At 41.2% G+C, this 21,216-nt stretch overlaps 1 protein-coding gene across 1 annotated transcript in view; it reads right to left on the bottom strand.

Annotated features, from left to right (window-relative positions):
- Positions 1-20,970, bottom strand: part of TAMM41 (TAM41 mitochondrial translocator assembly and maintenance homolog) — a 49,843-nt gene extending 28,873 nt beyond the window's left edge. Inside the window, 4 exon segments of the mRNA NM_001206935.1 lie at positions 7,088-7,238; positions 15,460-15,552; positions 17,906-18,088; positions 20,771-20,970. Of these exon segments, the coding sequence (NP_001193864.1) occupies positions 7,088-7,238; positions 15,460-15,552; positions 17,906-18,088; positions 20,771-20,905 (562 nt within the window). The 5' untranslated portion in view covers positions 20,906-20,970.
- Positions 20,971-21,216: the final 246 nt, after the last annotated feature.

The raw sequence follows: 21,216 nt of genomic DNA, 5'->3' as shown, positions 1-21,216 counted from the left end.
CTGCATGTGTACAGTTAGAATATTATCTGACACACAGTAAGTACTTCATAAACATTAGGTATTATTGACAATTACTATCCCTTCTGGAGTACTACATTCTCAGAAATTAATCAGTGACTGAGCAGAGTTCCATCTGAGGCTTCAGCAAAAAGCTCAAGCTTGCCAAGCATAGAGAAATATGCTCCCAAATTACTGAAATAGTCAATCTCTAATATGCAAGTTGTCCAGTGACACTGCTTGCAAGGTTTCTGATGGTGCGACTCTCGTGGAATAAATCTCAATAGCTCTCTAGAGAAAAAGTTTCTTTATTGGCTTTTACCAGGATCCAGAAATGAGGATGTTTACTCACTCTTTAGAGGGCTGGCACCCATTTCTAATTTCTTTTCTCCAAGAATCATTCAACTGGCAACTTCCTCGCTTTGTCTTATTCCTAGAAGTAGCTGAGCCTGTGTTCAGACAATCTGGCATTGAAAGAAACCCATTCTCTCTCTTACACAAGAGTGTTTAAAGGTTTTTTTCACTCCTTAAGGACAGGAAAGGGCCAAATGAATCCACCTCATCTAAGCAGATTCTAATGCCTGCAAATTTTTGTCATTATATAACAAGTTTAGTAATTTTTTAAAATTTTTTATTTATTTATGACAGTCAGAGAGAGAGAGAGAGAGAGAGAGAGAGGCAGAGGGAGAAGCAGGCTCCATGCACCGGGAGCCCGATGTGGGATTCGATCCCGGGTCTCCAGGATTGCGCCCTGAGCCAAAGGCAGGCGCCAAACCGCTGTGCCACCCAGGGATCCCAAATTTAGTAATTCTTATAACTCACAACAAAATTCCATTTTGGAGAACATATCCGAGGAAGTTAGGGGCCCCCTTTACCCCCTTCCCCTACCAAAGTAATTTCTTTAAAGTGATTCACAGCAGTGGCATTAATAAAACAATAATAAATGGAGCTAACCTGAGTATCCATCTATCACTGAATAAGCAAACAATGGTGTCTCAACCTAAGAAAAACCTGTGTGGCCAGCAATGATATGGGAACAGTAATAAATAATACCAATCATTTTCTGAACACCAACTCTCAATGAGGTATGATGTTGGGGACTTTTATATATATTATCTCATTGAAAACCTTATTACAAGACAGCTATTCTGTTTCACAGTTAAGAAAATAGGCTCAGAAGGGTCCAAGCACTTTTACAAAGCCAGTTTTCAAATTCAGGTCTGTGGTCTTTCCCTTTCTTTTATCTATTACACAAAGTGGCTATGTGAGTACACATATCTAAAATAACAATGGATAACATTTAGTGAGCATTTACTATGTACCAGCTACTCTATTAAGCACTTTACATGTATGATTTGATTTAATCCATATAAAATCCTTCTTTAGAGATGAAGAAACCATCACAAGGAGCTAAGAAACTTGCCTGAAGAGAAAAAAGTAAGAGTGCAGCTAGGTTTTGAACCCAGGCCTCTGACTCTAAAGCTCCAGCTTTTAAACACTTCACTAATTCTGTCTTCCACGAAGTAATATAATGTTAAAAAAAAAAAAAAAAGCAGCAAGGTACAAAATAAGACAATTAATTTAAGAAGTTAAGGGTTTAGGGATCCCTGGGTGGCTCGGCGGTTTGGCGCCTGCCTTTGGCCCGGGGCGTGATCCTGGAGTGCCGGGATCGAGTCCCGCATCGGGCTCCCGGCATGGAGCCTTGCTTCTCCCTCTGCCTGTGTCTCTGCCTCTCTCTCTCTCTCTGTGTCTATCATGAATAAATAAATAAATAAATCTTTATAAAATAAAATTTAAAAAAAAAGAAAGAAGAAGTTAAGGGTTTAGGGGCACCTGGGTGGCTCAGTGGTTGAGCATCTGCCTTTGTTTCAGGGCCAAAGTGATCCTAGGGTCCTGGGATCGATCAGGCTCCTCACAGGGAGCCTCCTTCTCTCTCCGCCTGTATCTCTGCCTCTCTCTCTGTGTCTCTCATGAATAAATAAAATCTTAAAAAAAAAAAAAAAGGAGTTAAGGGTTTAATGTCAATTATTCTCACAAGAACTTATGCACTTCGCTGAGATACTATTCTAATTTAAGCCCTTATCACCATTCACACTGTATCCACCCAACAAAGATATACAGGGTGCTTAGTCTGTGCCCCAGTGCTGTTCCAGAGACCGAAGGAACAAGGCTGGTTGGACACGGGCACCGTCCTTACTATACTCCTCTCTGCCTAGATGGCTGTCCTGTGGGTCCTTCTTGTGGGTCTTTAACCACTGGTGTTTGGTTCAAATGTCACCTCCCGCTGAAACCTTCCCTGGTTACACTAATGTAAGCCATGCTTGCATTCCTCCCATATTCTAGTGTTGCCATGAGTTTGCTGTACAACTTTTCAACCAGAATGAAAGCCTCACGATGGCAGGGACAATAGCTGCTTTCTTTACTTCCTTCATCCATAGAGGTAAAAGAGTGCTTGGCACAGGAGACTCTCATCCTTTCATTGGCTCAATGAGTAAGACTTCTCTCTGTTTTTAGTCCCTCTCCCTCCTGCACAGTGCTGGCAAAATGATCTTTCTGTAGCAACAAATCTCCCACCATCTTGCACTGCTTGAAACCTCCGTGGCTCCTAGTTGTGTATGGGGTGTCAAATTCCAGTCTCATTTAACTTTGTATTCAATGCCTTGTCTGGCCTGGCCAGGGCCTAACCTCTTCTCCAAAACACCTGAGAGACAGTGGAGTTAAGTGGTGAAGACCGTGGGCTAGAATTCCAGCGCCACCACCCACGAACCTACCAGACAGATCTGGGTCTCAGTTTTTTAATCTTAAAATAAGGCAATAAATTAGCACACAAATCAAAGGAGGACTGTAAGGATTAAACTAGTTATTAGATCAAAAGTATTGAGAGTTGTTCCTGCCACATAACAGTAAGTGCTATTTTCTTCTGCCATGAGCCACAGACTTCAGTCACATCAACCTATTCGTTCTTCCCTAAACAAGTCGTATTCTTTCACACTCCCTGCCTTTTCTACACGTGTTGTTTTTGAAGTCTATCACTGACTCACTATGACTGCATGCTTATTAATGCGAAGTTCTTTAGAGAAGAAATTATAGCTTTAATTCTTCATGAGGTATGGGACGCTGATTCATTTGATAAATTGTTAAACCAGGATCATTATGTAAAATTAGTCATTTTAATAGTTCGTACTTACATGAGAAAGGTCAAGGTGACCCTTTAAAGCTCATTTGGTTTTCCTTTTCTGTTTACTTCAACGCTGACTTCTAAGAATAACTGAAGGATTAGAAAGCTTTCTCCTTCCCAGTTTTGCAGGCTCTCATCTTCCACCTACTCCTTTCTCACCATCATTTACAACAATAATGTCATCAATAATGACCCCCAAGGCGGTCAAAGTCTTCCTTAAATACTATATAAAAAGTAAGGGATTATTACTACTACTAGTAATACACAGATCCTGCCTCTGCTAGTAACTACTGGCAGGAACTTGTCCAATAACATGGAGAGAGATGCTGTTTCCTGTCTCCACATCCCTACCCACTTCCAGGGAGAAATGCTGACCTCTGCAGCTTAGGAACAACGTATTGTCTCTCAAATGGAAAACAAATGTCAAAATTGTAAATAAAGAGGAGATTGGTGGGTCGTTTGAAAGTTTGTAATATTCTGAGGGCTTGGGAGTTTTGGGTGGTTTGCCATCAGGACAGAATCCAATCAGTTCAAGGATACTGGATTCTCAGAAGTCTAAGAAAGGGAGGAGGAAAAGCTTACCTTTTAACACATAGCCTGGGGCAGGTCTCTTACTGATGAAAGGCATCTAGCTGTAGGGCCTAGATCCTTCCCCATCCTCACTATTCTACTCTAATTTCGTTTATTATGGATTAAGTAACCATTAATTATATAGTGCCCTGGCTTAGGAACATCATATAATGTTGTCTTGATGGGAAAAATACATTCCCAGTTCTAAACAACTGGCTTATAGAAAGGTTTTTTGGAAAATGTCTCATTCATAAGCTAGGGATGGCCACAGAGTTGGAATGAGTTCCCTCTGGAGAGGATGTGCCAAGTATTGTGTCCTAAGTTTTACAGTAAAAAGAAGCCAACCTCAGTGAAATGAGTAATGTTGGATCCTTGGCCAAATTCTCAGATCCAAATCTGGATTAAGCAATAAATAATACAATGGCAAGAGAGAAAGAGACGAGATGAGAAATGGGAGAAACTGGAAGCTGAGAAAGCCCAAGTCAGGTTCACCGAGATTAGGACCTACCTCTTAGGAAGCAACTCTCTCTCTCTGCCCTTCTCCCAGCAGCTCCAGGTGGGCTCTTGCCACCATGAGATCTGAGCTCAGACATCGCCACCCCAGAGGGCCCTACCTGCCTATCCAAGGTAAAGGCCCTCCTCTTGATTTCTTTTCTTCTCTTCATTGTACTTACCACTCTCTGAAATTACTTTCTGTACTGTCTGCCTCTGCTTAAGGGAACATGAACTCCATGAGGAGTCTTACTCATATCATGCTCACCGGTGTACATCTAGGGCCTAGCGTAGCATGTGGCACATGGAAGGCACACAGGAAATATTTGTTTGCTGTGTGAGGATTCAACTATAGAATAAAAGATCAATCTATCTACATATCTATCCTCCCCCCTTCCCACCTACCAACTTATCTATCTACTTACCCATCTACCTACTGTGTCTGGTACAGCACTGCTACACAGCAGCCCTTAATAAAAATTATAGAAGCAGGAAAACAGACAATGATAGTGTTCTGACTCAGCAAGCACTCACTGAACACCTTGTACATGTCTCACAATACAGGAGAAATCAGGAGTATAAAACACGGCTCTTCCAGGAGGCAAAGTAAAAGTCAGCTAAAGATTGATACCTGCTTGAATGCTAACTTGAAGTCTGCTAATAGGTAAAAGCAGTTATGCCATTCAAGAAACTTCCTTAGAAAATGTTCAGAATTTATAGGAACTCCTAGAAATCCACCTCACATTATGCTGATGTTGATCACAGGGGAGGAGATGGAGGAGTGGCAGTGGTGTGGGCAAAGTAGAAATAGGCTCTGCATCATTCTCCCACAAAGTTAACCCTTCATAAAAGGTTTTGGGTCCATCTTTTTTTCACAAGGGAGCATGGAGAGGGAATCATCCTTACAAGGTGACCACGTTTCCCACACGTTGCATGCAGGCCTATTCATTCTGGTACCTAGCCACAGAAGCCTTTGCCTCTGCACTTCCTGTTGAAAGGCAGGGCTGCTGCCATGTAGAGCTAGAAGCCACCAAGACCGAGGTTACATCACTTTCTTTCTCTCCACTGTTGCAACTGCAGCTATAGTCCTGCTAGCTGTATTTTGGGAGAAAGACTGATGAGCAAGGTCTTTAAGGTCTCTTTCAGCATTATACTTCCATGAAATCTTATCTATACAGGGATTCAGAAAGTGAGTAAACTGCTTTTGCAATGTTTTCAGCATAGAGTTCTCTAACTCACACTCAAAAGTTGGGAAAGAAGATATTTATTATTTTCAAGACAATGGTTTCAAACTCTTTTTCAAGTAGCAGACTACTTTTTTGTAAGTGAAGTTTTACAGGGATCCTTAACACATTAAACAGGAAGGGAGGCTCCCCTCTGGTTGCAGCAAGGGTGAGGGGCCAGGGGCTCTATTGTCTCAAGAGTTTCTCTCTCCCTTTGAAGGGGACTCTGACATCTCTGAGGAACACAACTGGTTTAAGGAGAAATGAAAAGGAAGTTAAGATTTAGATAAATAATGAATGGGGAAGAAAGGAAAGCTTTTCCTTAGTACACAAGGAGAGGTGGAATTCTAAAGTTGCCACTTTGTAATCATCATAGTAAAGACTGGTTGGAGCAAGAATCACCAATGAAAGCTCAAACTAAGAAGGAAAGTTTGCTAAGAAACAGGGTGTTTGATCTTTAAATGTCTCCCCATGGATTGCTTAGAAGAGCAAAAATTATGCTTATCAGGGCATAAGCATCACTGGTCTGAGACTTCAAAATGTGAATGTCATATAAAACAAAGAAAAAAAAGTGTTCCAGATTAAAAGAAGAGACAGGGCATCTTAATAAATATGATCCTTGACTGGATTGTGTACTTGAGGAGGAAAACACACTACAAAGAACATCACTGGGACTACTGACAACATATGAACTATGGATCATCAATCTGATAAAAGTACTGTATCAGTGTTAAATTTCCTGAATTTGATAACCATGCTGTGGTTATGTAACAGAATGTTCTTGCTCTTGGGAAACATATTGAAATACTTGGCCCAAAGGGGAATGGATATGTGTGACCTACTTTCAAATGATTCAGAAAAATAAACCAAAAAAATAATATAGTATTTACAGTTTATAGAGGAGGGCAGTGGTTTTCTAAGTGGGATCCCTGGAGGAGCACTGGCATCATCCACTGACCAGAAATACAAATTCTTAGGCTCCACCCCAGAGTGCCAAAGCAGCTCTGTGGGGGCTGGTCCATATCTGTTTTTCATAGGCCCTCCAGAGGATTCTGATGCACAATGGAGTCAGAAAACCACTGGGATGGGGACACCTGGTGGTTCAGTGGTTGAGCATGTGCCTTTGGCTCAGGTTGTGATCTTTGGATCCTGGGATCAAGTCCCACATTGGGCTCCCTGCAGGGAGCCTGCTTCTCCCTCTGCCTCTGTGTCTCTCATGAATAAATAAATAAAACCTTAAAAAAAAAAAAACATTGGGATGAAGAGAATAACAAAAATGTGGTGAGACATTAAAATTGGTAAATCTGGGCAAAATGTGTATGGGAGTTTTTTGTATTATTATTGAAATTTTCTGTCAGCTTGAAATTGTTTCACAATGAAAATGATTAGTAACAACAAGATTACCCTGGGGTGACCTACATATAGACACAGATGTGGAGAGGCAGAGACCTTGGAGGCAAGGATGTAAATCACAGGGTTCTTGCAAATACCTGCACAGGAAGTGGTGGGATCCAGGAGTAGGGGTGCCACAGCTTCAGCATAGGGTGAAGAGCGGGATGTTTGTTTGCATGGTCTTCAAACAACACATCTCCTTCTTGCACAAAATATGAGCACCAAATCTACTAACCTGAATAAGAGAGTCCGGCAATCTCTATAAAGAGGTCTTCTTCAGAAAAGCTTTCGGGGAGCATGAGGAAAGCCGTGGTCACAGCACTCCTCAGATTTTTATCGAGGGCTGACCTAAGAGCAATATTTTCATTCATTGCTATGATTTTCACCTGCAAAAAAAGTAGAACATTTAGAAGAAAAATTTCAGAAGTGGACTATCGCTCAAGCTACGGTTTACACATGCACTAGAACTGTCCCAAACCCTTAGCCCTGAAGATCTTGGCATATTAGGCCAGTTGACACAAAATAATCATTACTCTAATAAGCAATCCCAGAAGCTTATGTTTTATGCCAGAATCAAAGATATATCATGATACAGGAAAGAAAACAAAGTAAATATTTCTCTTAAATGAGGAAACTCTCCATGGGTTTTGAAAAAGAGTCAGTATAAATGGAATAAACATCCGTTGGGAAATTTTGTATTTTTAAATTTTATAATCTCATTGTTCTTTACTTAATTTTATGGTAGGCAAAGGCATTTTACTTCTTTATTTAGAACTCACCTCTGTTCTTATCCATATATAACCTAAGCACTTCACGCTTTATTTTGAACTGATTTTGAGCCCAACTAAGGAAGAAAAGGAAAGAAAATTAGCTACAGTAGAAACAGCAAGGGCTTGGGAATAGGTATGGGCTCAGGTCTAGGTATTTACTAACTGTGAATTTGGGCAAATTAACTTCTCTGAAGTCCTCATCTATGAAGTGGGGATAAATGTGCGTCAAAGATTGTTACAAAGACTGAATAAAATAATAACTGTAAAGTACCTAATGTACAGTGAATGCCATGATCAATAAAAAGGATTTTTGTCTTGAATATGAAGCAGAAAGTGCTCTTTGATGTTCCTCAAATCCATTAAAATACAAATTGTTCCAGTTTGTTCTGAGATTCTGTTTTGAAGACTGCACTGCAGTTAAGAAAATCTGTTCAAGACCCAGGTCTCTTACTAGCTCTATGACTATGGCCATAATTCCCTATCAGTAAAAATGAGGTTAATAACAGAATCAAATTGATAAGGTTGTGGGTTTAAATGAGATATTCCATACGAACCCTTAGCTGAAGTGAGCTTCCTTTTTTTTTTTTTTTTTTAAGATTTTATTTATTTATTCATAGAGACAGAGAGAGAGAGAGGCAGAGACACAGGCAGAAGGAGAAGCAGGTTCCATGCAGAGAGCCTGACGTGGGACCCGATCCCGGGTCTCCAGGATCACGCCCTGGGCTGCAGGCGGCACTAAACCACTGTGCCACCGGGGCTACCCTGAAGCGAGCTTCCTTCAGTGTCTTTCTTGCGGCATAATCCCAGAGCTTTCCTGGGCCAGGGGTTCTCACCTTTAGCAAGCACCATAATCAATTGAGAGAGCTTCTTAAAATACTTATTATCAGGCCCATTCCCCAGCGTTTCTGATTCAGTAGGCCTGAAAATGTATATTTCTTTTTTTAAAAATATTTTATTTATTCTTTCATGAGAGACACCGGGAGAGAGGCAGAGACACAGGCAGAGAGAGAAGCAGGCTCCATGCAGGGAGCCGGACGTGGGACTTGATCCCAGGTCTCCAGGATCAGGCCCTGGGCTGAAGGCGGCGCTAAACCACTGAGCCACCCAGGCTGCCTGAAAATGTACATTTCTAACAAGTTCCAGGAACCACATTTTGAGAGCCACTGCTCTCAGGTATATACTTAGAAGACGCCAAATGGCTCTTCTGAGTGGTTGTGCCAATTTATAATCCTGGCACTATCTTTTTATATGATCAGGCTGCCTCTGACTGTTTATAAACGAGGAAAGGGTCTAGAAATCCCTAATAAGGACTCTCACCTGTCTGAAATGTATCCACCTTCTGTGACCATTTAGTGTTGTCACAAAATCTTCCCCCAATCTAGGAAATAGGGCTTAAGTTGCCTTTTATCTGTCAAATAAAGATGATTTCTGAAAAAAGCTAAGATGGCACTAAAAGACATATAGTATCAGAAACTAAATTAAAATTTTATTACACAGCAAGGAGAAAGGATGATGTGTATCTCAAAATACAGTTTATTCTTTAATTGTCAAAAAGGATATTATAAAACATAACTGTTTTAATAACTTAAGAACCTAACTTCTATTTTTCACCTTTTGTCCCTACTTTTTTTCTAAGGGAATATTTATAAAATCCAAACCTCCCATATGGTAGGTAAGCCACTTTATTCAATATAACCAACTCCTCCCTTGTAATTACAGCACTTAATAGCCCTTAATTAAGCCTTTCAGCACATGGGTGAGTTTAGCATTATTGCAATCATCTGCAGAAAGGAAAATGAAGGTGCAGTCCAGTAGCATGACTTGCCCAGCATTGCATAATGAGCTGATGGCAAAAATCAGGGTAACACCCTTATACTTGGCAGATCCAGCTCTAAATATTTTGAATTATTCTCATGCATTCAGTTAGGGATCTGTTCTGGCTAACTTTTTTGTTATGGTTGTCCTGGTTAACTTACCTTGAAAGATGATTAAAAGAAATGTTAAGTTCCTATAGAACTCCTATGGTCATTCCTCGAATAACTTTCCCAAACTCTGTATTCCATATAGAATCATGGGTCTAGGAAGGCAACCTCCTCATCTTACTAATGGGGAAACTGAGGCCCAGGGGGTTAAAAGCTCTCCCCTTGAGAAGCAGTGGCACACCAAAAGAGGACCTAAGTCCCTGATCTATCCAGAGCTCTTCTGACAACCCTGTGAAGCCTGTTTAGTACTTCCCAACTCCTGTTCTTCCTCCTCATTCACCAGGTCCTGCTCAATAATTCTTCATCCTCTCTCTCTTTGGTGGCTTTTACAGAAACTCAATGGAAACAGAAGTTAATCTAAGATGCTAACAAATCAGTATGTTTGGAGAAATTTTCCTATTCAATGCAATACATTTGTTCTCCAAGAAAATTGTTCTACTTAGGTTGTAAAAAAGCAGTCTGTTTGCTTTTTAAGGTTAAAAGAGTAAAAATAAAAGCATCCTTACACAAAGGAAAAATGTCAATTCAGAAGACTCTGCTACTGGGCTGATCTGCCTCTCCAGTGTAAAGTGACCTAGGAACTTGTCTCCGTAGCACTGTTATTTGTGGTTCAGAGTGAAAAGCCAGTGAACTCTTGGGACACTGCCAGAGAGGCCTGGGAAAAAAAGAAAGTCCTTAGATTTGTGAATAGCTGTTTGTATCTTACTGGGAATGCCCCGACCTGAACCGCACAGATAGCATTAGCACTACTGCCAAGGAGAAAATCGTTACTGGAGAGAGGAAGGGGCAAATCTTGAAGGGACTTTCAAAAGCTCAACTTGAGAGATTTGTGAGTACCTTTCAAGATAGAAAAAAAAGAGTCACATGTAGTCTCCATTATAATACAGTCACATGGAGACTGTCCTTGAATTGCAAACAGTGAAATTATAGTCACAAAGAACACAGCTCTACCTAGTGTTTAAATACTCAACCAGTAACCAAATGACACTTCCCACAGAAGTTTTCCATTCCAAATGGCCAGAAAAGTTAATTTTCCTAAATGGCCACTGCTTATTGACCATGAAGAAACACTGAACATTTGAGCTGGATGAAACCTTATCATCTACCTGCTGGACTGTGGGTTCTTCCAGGGCGAGTAATGTGGTGTTATTTTTTTATTCCTTTAGCAGCACCCACAAAGAAGAAACTTAGTTGTCTCTTGAATAAGTAAATTAATGGCTTAAATTTTGCATTTCAAAGGCTAGGGGTGCAATTATTTGCTTACAGCTGGGCAGAGCCAAGACCAGTAAGTCAGGTTTTCCAACTCTCTTTCAGGAATCTTTAATATCATTGGGATTTTTCTATCCACAAAAAAGTAAATCAGTGAAGTTACAAAATGGTAATAATTGCAAAACTCAATACTAAAAACCATTGTTCACTTTAAATGAACAATGTATGAATTGTATGATATGTGAGTTAAGTCAATAATTTGATATAAAAAAGCTATATTACTAGCAAAAAGTGAATATTGCAATGAATACATTAAAATAGAAATTTTCTTAACAAAGTAGCAAAATACCATTCTATGTCAATGAGAATGCTTTATAAAGTCAAGCCAAATTATCTATACACTAAAAACATGAAATACAAAAATCCAGACATGATAAATTAAGGAAGTGACTATTAATATTAGAGTTCTTTTGACTTAAAAAAAAACCCTGTCCACAAGATTCTATTAAATTTCATGGCTCTTTCCTTGAAAAATGACTTGGTAAGTGACTCAGAAACTTATAGCTGCAATAGAAATAAAAATGACTTATCTAACCTCAACTACATGGTAAGTTAATGGTAAAGCAGGATAGAAATTTAATTTACACTCATTTTTTTTCCAGAAACGCCCATCTTTTTAAGCAGGGTACTCCTGTATATTTAAAAAATATTATTAATGAACTTTATTTTTTAGAGCATTTTCAGAGTCACAGCAAAACTGGAGAGTACAAAGAGTTCCTATATACCCTCTGTGTAATCCTTTAAAAGACTTGAGAAATTCTGTCCTATTTGCAATATGGAAGATAATTTTAGAGCTTTAGATGATAACTCCTTATTTTAAAATATATAAAAATAAAAAATTCGCACTCATATTCTCACAATTCTAAACCTTCACCTATTTTTTCTTTTGTCCACTATGCTACCAATCCTTTCTTTTCATGGTATTTGTGTTCATGTTTGATTACTATATGCTGCCACCTAGCGGTGAAAATCATTGGCTTAAAGATCGATACCACAGAGCATCCTCTGGTTAGCAGTGATTTCCATGTGACAGGGAAAATGCTAATGGGTGAGAGTAAATTCACCCATTTATTATTTTTTTATTTTATTTTTTATCATGTATTATGTTCAACACTTTCAAATGATTCTTAAGATAGCCTAATTTTCTTGAGTTGTTAATAAGCCTGAAGAATAGTCATTGTTCTCAGTAACATTTTCTTTTCCAAGTTAGCTCAGAAATGCAGTTTTTATCAAGATGAGTGTAGCAGTTACTACTGGTCACGAGTTGCTATTTTTATTTTATAAGGATATGTGACATTTAGATGAAACCTGAGGTCATTTCCAGTGCTAAATTCTGAGATTTCATGGCATTTCATTTTCTAAAGCTATTTTTTTTAAATTGAAATATATTTTTAAAAGATTTTATTTATTTATTCATGAGAGACAGAGAGAGAGAGAGAGAGAGAGGCAGAGACATAGGCAGAGGAGAAGCAGGCTCCACGCAGGAAGCCTGACACGGGACTCGATCCTGGGACTCCAGGATCACGCCCTGGGCCAAGGCAGATGCTCAACTGCTGAGCCACCCAGGTGTTCCAGAAAATTGAAATATTCTAAGCACAAAGCACAGTACAGAGAATAACACAACATTTTCACATTCAATATCTCATTTTATCTCAAAATAACTCTGAGATAAGCAAGGACAAAGAGAAAGGAACAATCATTTCCTTAGTATCTACTAAGTGCCAGGCATTTTAGATCTAGGCATTTCTTGAATGCCGTTAAAGTTGGTGTGTGCCCAATCCACAGAGGAGGATGTCCCAAGGCTCAGGGAAATTAAGTCACTGGTGCAGGGTCATATAGCTGGGGAGCATCACAGCTGGGACCCAAACCCTAAATCTGATTCTAAAACACTCATGCTCTTTCCAGCATTATTATTCTGCCCCCACTTGTCAACACCTTTGTGAAGGCAAGTACTGTATTGTTACTCCATCCTACAGATAAATTACCTGAGGTTCAAAAAGATAAAACAAGTTTTTCAAGTTCACATAAACAGCTAACAAGTGACAGGAATAAATAAGACCCAAGGCTTCTAATTCTGCTTTCATTACTCTTCCCATCAGTCTGTATTTTGTAAATTTATTTCATTTTTTAATCTTTTTTATTTTTTAAATAATCTCTAATTACAACTTGAGGCTTGAACTCACAACCTCAAGATCAAGAGTTGCATGCTCCACCAACTGAGCCAATCAGGTGCCTTCATATTTTATAAACTAAAAAAAAAGAGAAAAGAAAAAAAACTTGGAAAAAAATTAATATTTACAAATCTTCAATGACATCTATTCATTCAATTATTTTACTAATTATCCAGCTTTACTGGATTATCTTTACTAATTATCCAGCTTAGAATGAGAAATTCATCTACATAAATATGAAATTATTAAGCCAACTTTTCTGGACTTTAAAAAATGTTTTTGCTGGGGTGCTAGTGGCTTAGTCAATTGAGTGGCCAACTCTTGATCTCAGTTCAGGTCATGCATGATCTCAGAGTCCTGGGACAGAGCCTCAAGTCAGGCTCCACGTTCAGCAGGGAGTTTGCTCCAGAATTCTTTCCCTCTGCCCCTCCTCCTGCTTGCTCACATGCCACACACACACACTCTCTCTCTCCCAAATCTTTTTTTTTTTTTAAATATTTTATTTATTTATTCATGAAAGACACAGAGAGGGAGAGAGGCAGAGACACAGGCAGAGGGAGAAGCAGACTCCATGCAGGGAGCCAGATGCGGGACAGGATCACGCCCTGGGGCAAAGGCAGGTGCTAAGCCGCTGAGCCACCCAGGGATCCCTCTCTCTCTCAAATCTTAAATTCTGTATTTGCATTTGCAAATCTTAAAAAAAATGTTTTCACTGAAGCAAAGATTACATACAGTAAAATGCACAAATCTTTTTTTTTTAAGGTTTTTAATTTTATTTATTAATGAGAGACACACACACAGAGAGAGAGAAAGGCAGGCAGAGACACAGGAAGAGGGAAAAGTAGGCTCCTTGCAGGGAGCCTGACGTGGGACTCAATCCTGGGTCTCCGGGATCACACCCTGGGTTGAAGGCCGCGCTAAACCGCTGAGCCACCGGGGCTGCCCGAAATGTACAAATCTCTAGGGTACAGCTTGACGAATTTTTATATATGGACATACCCATATCTGTTGCCCTGGATCAAGTGTTTCTGGGTATTTTAATGAGCTACACTATTAAATTCTAAGTCCAGAAGCAAGGCAAGAGAATTGTGATCCTTGTGACTACCTATGTATATCAATAGAGATTGGGGTTGGGGGGGCGGTGTCGGGAGAGGAAGAGGGAGCCAGAGAATCTTAAGAAAGCTCCACACCCAGCACAGAGCCTGAGGCAGGGCTCAATCTCAGGATCCTGAGATCATGACCTGAGCCAAAATCAAGAGCTGGATGCTGAACTGACTGAGCCATGCAGGCGTCGCTCAATAAAGATTTTTATGACACAATCAAGTGAGCTAAGGTTGTATAAATCTCTAATCTTTTGCCATAACTGACAAAAAGGGGAGCAGCAGAATCATACTTATGGAGACATCTGAGAACAATCCACATACTTGATTTTGGGGCCTGAGACCCTCTAACAGCACAAAGAAAATTGTTCCTTGCTGTGAGATTAGCAACTGTGACTATTTCACATAGTTCTTAAACTATGAACAGATTCCTTCATAGAAAATAGGCTATATATAAAGGAGAAACATAATACGCAAATACAATGCCAAAAGTTCGAGTCCTTTGGGGCACCTGGGTGGCTCAGTTGGTTGAACATCCAATTCTTGATTTCAGCTTGGGTCATGATCTCTGGGTCATTTGATCAAGTCTCAACTCAGCAGGAAGTCTGTTTGAGATTCTCTCCCTCCCTCTCCCTCTGTTCCTCTTTCTGTGCTCTCTCTCTAGCTCACTAAAATAATAAATAAATAAATATTAAAAAAAGAAAAAGTTCAAGTTTTTATCACTTTCTTTTCCTGTTTTATTTCTATTACAACCCAGGAGGAAGCCCACCTCTTCTAGCAGCATCCTAAATGAAGGAAGAACCTTATAATAGGATCTTACCACTGGCCTGAGGAGGGTAAGAAAGGGGATCAGAATCTACTCCCTTTTGAATGACTACCTGGTTCATTGATTTATTCAACAAGTGTTTGCTGAATGTTCACTATGTATCAGACACTGTCCCAAGCATTGCTGGGATACATCAGGGGGCAAACAGTGCCCCATGGCACTTAGACTCTGAAATGGTGATCTGAGTCATGCTGACAGAGGCTCCACTGAGGCACTAGGCACCTCTTTTGCCATCCTCCCTAGCCCAAATGGCCTGACACCGAGCCTGATCCATTCAGACAACTAGAGTATCTTTAGAGAGAAGACAGGAGTAGTGTGGGTAATATCTTGATATTGTTTGGCACAGAATTCTATAAGGAGTAAAAGGAGTCTGAAATTCATTTCTGTTTCTTGGAGTTCCATCTCATTGCAATCAAACACATCAAAGCAAGTCAGGTTCAGAGAGGAAAGACATCCCTAACTGTGGCAGCCAATAAGACACTTGCTCACCGGTTTTTGCAGTCGTCCAGCAATATATAAGTTATTCCAGTTGAGGAGATCATCAATCAAAATGTTAGTGCTAATGACTCCGTATTTGATAAGCTAGAAAAGAGAAGATATGGGCATGAAAGACAGCAAAATACCACACTCTTGCTTTTGCAAATGTAAAATATAAGGAAAAAAATTTCTGACCAGACCTGCACCTTGATTTCCAAAGCCACTTAAAATCTCTGCCTTGTGCAAACACACATCTCCATCAGAATCTTTCACAATGGATTAGTTTCCAAGGCTGATCTGTTCCCTCAGGGATGAGGTGAAGCGATCACTATCTTCACTCAGGCTCCTGTGATGTTAAAGGCACAGTGGCTCTTAGAGGCTATCTAGCACATATTGGTACTCACTGAATTGGAAAGAAAAACTGGGTCTGCACCACAGGCAGTTTGAGAAGTGAAAATATAGTTCATGCTTCTCATTTTAGAAATAAATGAAATAAATGGTGTACCCATTATTTACCATTAATAGCAGAGTAAAAACTAGGTCCCTGAATGTCAGTCTGGGCTTCCAACGTTCGTTTTATCACAAAGTACAGGAAATTTTCTTTAAGTAGAAGTTTTCACCAACATCCTTTATGTGGTGAATTTCTCTTTCACCATTGAGTATTTCAAACACTTTTATAATTACAAAGCCACATCCAAAAATTAAACCTCTTTATCAGAACTAAACACACGGAATTATGGCCAAGCTCATTTCAAAAGCAATTTGTACAAACCCTGAATGTAGTTGTTCCAAATTACAGAATCCCATTTGCTTCAACAACTAACTTCAGACTCACATTGCTAAACTTCAGTAGCCAAACAGCCTTCTCAGGCTACAAATATCTAAAAAGTAGCTAAAGAATTTCAATTAAAAAGCACAGTCCCTTTGGCATATAATTATGCCCTAACATTTGCTTACTGGAGCTTATAATATTGTTTGAAACCACTAATTAGAGATAGGCTCAGCATAATACTAATTATGGAGAAAGAACAAAGCTACGTGCTTGGCAGACTAACGTGGATGTGGAGAACTGCACTGAGCAACCATGTTCCCTCCAATCTGGCCACGTTATGGCAGAAAGCCCTTCTTGCTGCTGGCAAGTAACAGCTGGGAGGTAGTGGAAACACCACTGACCTGTAAGTCAGGGGCCTGCCATATCAAGTTGCATGACCTCATGGAAATCATGTCCACTCTCTGAACTCTCATTTCCTCAACTGCAAAATGCAGGTGAAAAGTAAACAATCAGGAAAGTAAACATATGGCCCAGAGGCTATGCAGACATCACCAATCTATCATAGTACTCATTCCTGCCAAGTTCAGACAGGTTTTCAAAATCCTTCTCAAGTCAGTAATCCAACCTCCTGCTTTTCAAAGCGTGGTTCATTGACCGTAGTATCAGCATCACCTGGGAGCTTGTCAAAAAATGCAGAATCTCAAGCTCCATTCCAGACCAACTGAATCATAATCTGCATTTCAACGAGATCTTCAGGTGATTCATTGACATATAAAGACAGCTTGAAGCAATCAGCAGCATAGAGCAGAATTGGCATAGCTGGTGGAAACTGTCGATGGCAGCCTGGCTCATCTCTAAAGATTACAGGACTTAGTCCCCCATTGGTCCTCTTGGGCTGCAGTCCTGCCTAGTTCTTGGAGCTCTCTTAGAGACTGGGCCCCTTCGTGTGAAAAACAGTTCAGCAGGGTTCCTTCTGTTCCTTCTGGGATCTGTGCTTCTTATCTGCTCTCCAACAGGGAGATGGGGTGTATCCTCAAATTCCATCCACTTGCTGGCACCAAAAGGTTCCTATCACATGACACCACATTCTCCTGACTACCTATGACACCCTCATCCTTCATAGGCCTCAGTATTCATCCCACTGACCAAACCAGTGGTTCTTAACATATATTTTCCAGACCAGCAGCATCAGCATCATTTGGAACTTAGAAATGCAAATCCTTGGTATTAAGGGAGTAAATCTTAAAAGTTCCCATCATAAGAAAAAAAATTTGTAACTATGTGTAGTGATGTTAACTAAACTTATTGTGGTAATTATCTTGCAATACATACAGTGTATTAAATCGTTACTTTGTACACTGAACACTAATACAATGTTATACAGTTATATCGCAATTAAAAAAACACAAATTCTTCAAACCTCACCCCAGACCTACTGAATCAGAAATTCTGGGGTGGGGCCTAGCAATCTGTGTGTCCAAGAAGCCCTCTAGGATGTCTGATGCTTGCTCAAATTTGAGAACCACTGGCCAAAGGCAACAATTAAAGACAGTCTCTCTCAACCATCTTTATCCAGCAGGAATGTGAACATTTCCTGACTGCAAGGACATACATATTCAGCTGGTATTCTAATATTTAATTTAATAATAACCACCCAAGTTAAGACAAAGGTCCAAAGTCACTTACCCTACCATCACACATGATGAATGGATTATAGTAGACTCCAGCACCATAGTCATTCTGGACAGTGGTGATAATCTTGGGCCCCAAAACTTTCAGGAAAGAGTAATGGTTCCAATTTTTTTTCAGGTTCTTTGAATGCCATGCAACAGGGTCATCTACTGTGAAAACAAAGTCCAGCATGGCATTCTGGGAATAAAGAGGAGAATGATTTTAGTTTTAATTCCTCAAAGACACCTAGAGTGGAAAGCTTGCCAATATGGCTAATAAATAGAAGCCCTGAGGCTGTCATCAGAAATTTAAGCAAGTCTCTGGAACCGATCTGAGCTTGTTTTCATCAATACACATAGTAATGGCAATACTTCCTTAATATGGATTGTCCTGTATCGTAGTTCATTCTATCCTCAAAAATAATCCTACAAAGTAGGTATTGGTATTATCCCAATTTTATAGGAAAGGAAGCTAAGGCACAGAGTAAGTTCCATGCCCATAGACACAAAGCTAGTGAGTGGCAGACACAGTCTGGTTCCAAATTCTGTGTGCTAAACCTTATGCCACCCAGCCTTTCATCTAAATGTAGCTAAGTGTTCCACTTTTCTTCCAGGTCAAATAACACAGAATGGATAAGCTCTGTAAAGTATTATATAATGGCAAATAAGTTACTTTAACTCTTACCTACTCACCAACCACTCACTGAGCACCTACAAGGAGCCCTGGTAGATTGGGGGTAGAGGTAAAGGAAGTCTACTGGGGGGAATAGACACATTCTCACTAAGTGAATTTGATAGTAGAATGCAAAATGTACTAATTTCACTCAGGATGAGGTCAGAAGAGGAATGAGAAATTTTGCTCTGAAGTTAACGTTCTTCAAGCCTCTGGTAAGTCTCAGTCTTGAAGAATGTGCAAGAGTTCAGCAGGCTTGGTGGAAGTATTAAGTATGGGGAAGGGAAGAGAGTCCTGTTAAAGGAAAGTATGCTTGGGGCTCTGAGAGCTAGGCATATTCTGGATGCTGCTTTTGGTTTGATATAGCTGGAACAGAACAGAAGCAAGGGAGACCAGAGAGGGAGGCTGGGATACCACCTTCAAAAATTTTCCTGCAGAAGAGCTCAATGGAGGGAAGAAAGACTACAGGCTGGGAAACCACATAGGGGGCTAACTGCAAACTCCTAGGTGAGAAACGAAAAGATATTAAGTAAGGCATTGAGCGTAGGGACTGATCTGAGAGAGACTTCATGCTGGAATCTGTAAGACTTGTTATCTTGTAGCGAAGGAAGGTGAGGCAAAGGGAAGAAAGAGCCTTTTCAGAGTAAAATCTTCATGGAAAAATGAAGAGGTGGCTATTGAATCAGGAGGCTAAGGCCCGCTCTAGGTTTCTCAAAAGCCACAAACTACCAGTGAAACTTAAGATTTGGGGTGGATGGGCAGCCCGGGTGGCTCAGCGGTTTAGCACCGCCTTCAGCCCAGGGTGTGATCCTAGAGACCCAGGATCGAGTTCCACGTTGGGCTTCCTGCATGGAGCCTGCTTCTCCTTCTGCCTGTGTCTCTGCCTCTCTCTGTGTCTCTCATGAATAAATAGATAAAATCTTAAAAAAAAAAGAGAGATTTGGGGTGGACGTATTTTTTAAAAAATAATTATGTCAATGTATGTTAGAAAAAGTAACTAGCCTATAATAATCTATAATTTCTCATACATCTACAACTTAGAATTTTTCACATGTTGTCACCTTAAAGCAAATACTACTTAAATACAATATAGCTGGGAAACAGGAAATCCAAGCAACAGTATAGATGGCCTTAGCAAGAAGTGAACAGGCAAATTTTAACCTAAACACAGATTACAGCCAGGTGTTCAAATCCAGGACGCCCTATGGCAATCATTTCCTTAGTTTAATAAACTAAGATGAAAAAAAAAAAAAAAGAAAAAATAAACTAAGATGACTATGAATTGTTATGCTGTGCATGACCTACAGCAAGTAAAAAATCTCGTTTGCCAGAGAACATCTCTAGACTCTCTTGCTCCTTTCATGTTGATTTAGCATACGCTCTACAGCCTTAATGGGGAAAGTCTGTAACGGCCTCATTTAAATGAGAATATTTGCCTGGCACTCCGCTGCTTTATGTCTTGAATCTTGTCTCCCCATTGGAAGCACTCTCCCCCCCCCCCCTTTATTTACAGGAACAAAAGTCTGCAATCATTAGGAAATCTGTACCCTCCCTGCTGTTACGCCCAGGCAACTTTGAAGAGTAACAGGACCTAGTCCTAAATAATTTTCCTGAGCATGGGTAAATAAATATATTAGTCACCCGCTAACTTTTGCTGGTAACTTCACTGCACCTGCCCTGGCCCTACAACCAGTCCCGCCAGCTTCCTCAACCATCTAGTACCTCCTCCCACGGCTATCGATGCGACTCTCACATCGAACTGGCTGTGCATTAGAATCACCAGGGAAGTTTTTTAAATCCCTGAAGCCCTGGTCTCATCCCAGACCAAGTACATCAGAACCTCCTCAAGCGGAGATTGTATTCAAAAGGCATCAGCATTTTTGAAAGTTTCTCAGAAAACTCCCCAATGCTCAGCTAAGGCTGAGCACGCTGGGCTGGCGCCGGGCAAATAGCTCCCGTCCTCCAGCTTGCCTCTGCACCAGCTTTTCCCTCTGCGTGATCGCATCTCCTGTTCTAGAGCGAAGTGGGCTCCCACTTATCCCTCCAAGCTCAGCTCATGATGTCATTACACCAGGAACACTCTGCTACGGTTTGCACTGGACACGTGGATCGCGCCGAGCAGAGGGGCAGCTCTAAGGCCCGGGATGCAAAAGGGCCTTCGTGAGGACAGGCCGACTGCGGTGGGGCTGCCCCCGGGGCCAGGCTCACCTTCTGGTCTGCACTGGGCCCCACCTGGCGGTACACCCCGGAGCCGTAGGCGAAAGCCAGGCTCAGCTCCTCGGGGAAGTGAGACAGGATCCTGCGGAAGGCCACCCCCGAGCTCTGCAGCGCCTGCAGCGCCATGGGGCCAGGCTCAGAGACAGGGCCCCGCGGCGGAGCAGGGCAGCGGGCAGCGGGCAGCGGGCTGGGAACGCGTACTGGGGCCGCCCAGGAAGGCTGGCGGGACGGAAGGGGGGGACCAGCCGGGACAGCAGACGGCAGCAGCCGGAAGCGGGGGCTGGAGGGACCGCCCCGCTAGGCCCGGAAGCGCCGGGTGCGGCCCGGGTGGGCTACGGGTCACGTGGGCCGAGGGGCCAGTCCTGGCCACGCCTCCCGCAGGCACGCGCGCTTCAAGGGCTCAAGAGAAGACGCTCCTCCGCGGGTGGGGACGCCAG

This window comes from Canis lupus, chromosome 20, assembly GCF_011100685.1.
Source record: "Canis lupus familiaris isolate Mischka breed German Shepherd chromosome 20, alternate assembly UU_Cfam_GSD_1.0, whole genome shotgun sequence".
In the NCBI taxonomy this organism is placed as follows: Eukaryota; Metazoa; Chordata; class Mammalia; order Carnivora; family Canidae; genus Canis; species Canis lupus.
This window is presented reverse-complemented; position numbering and strand designations above follow the sequence as displayed.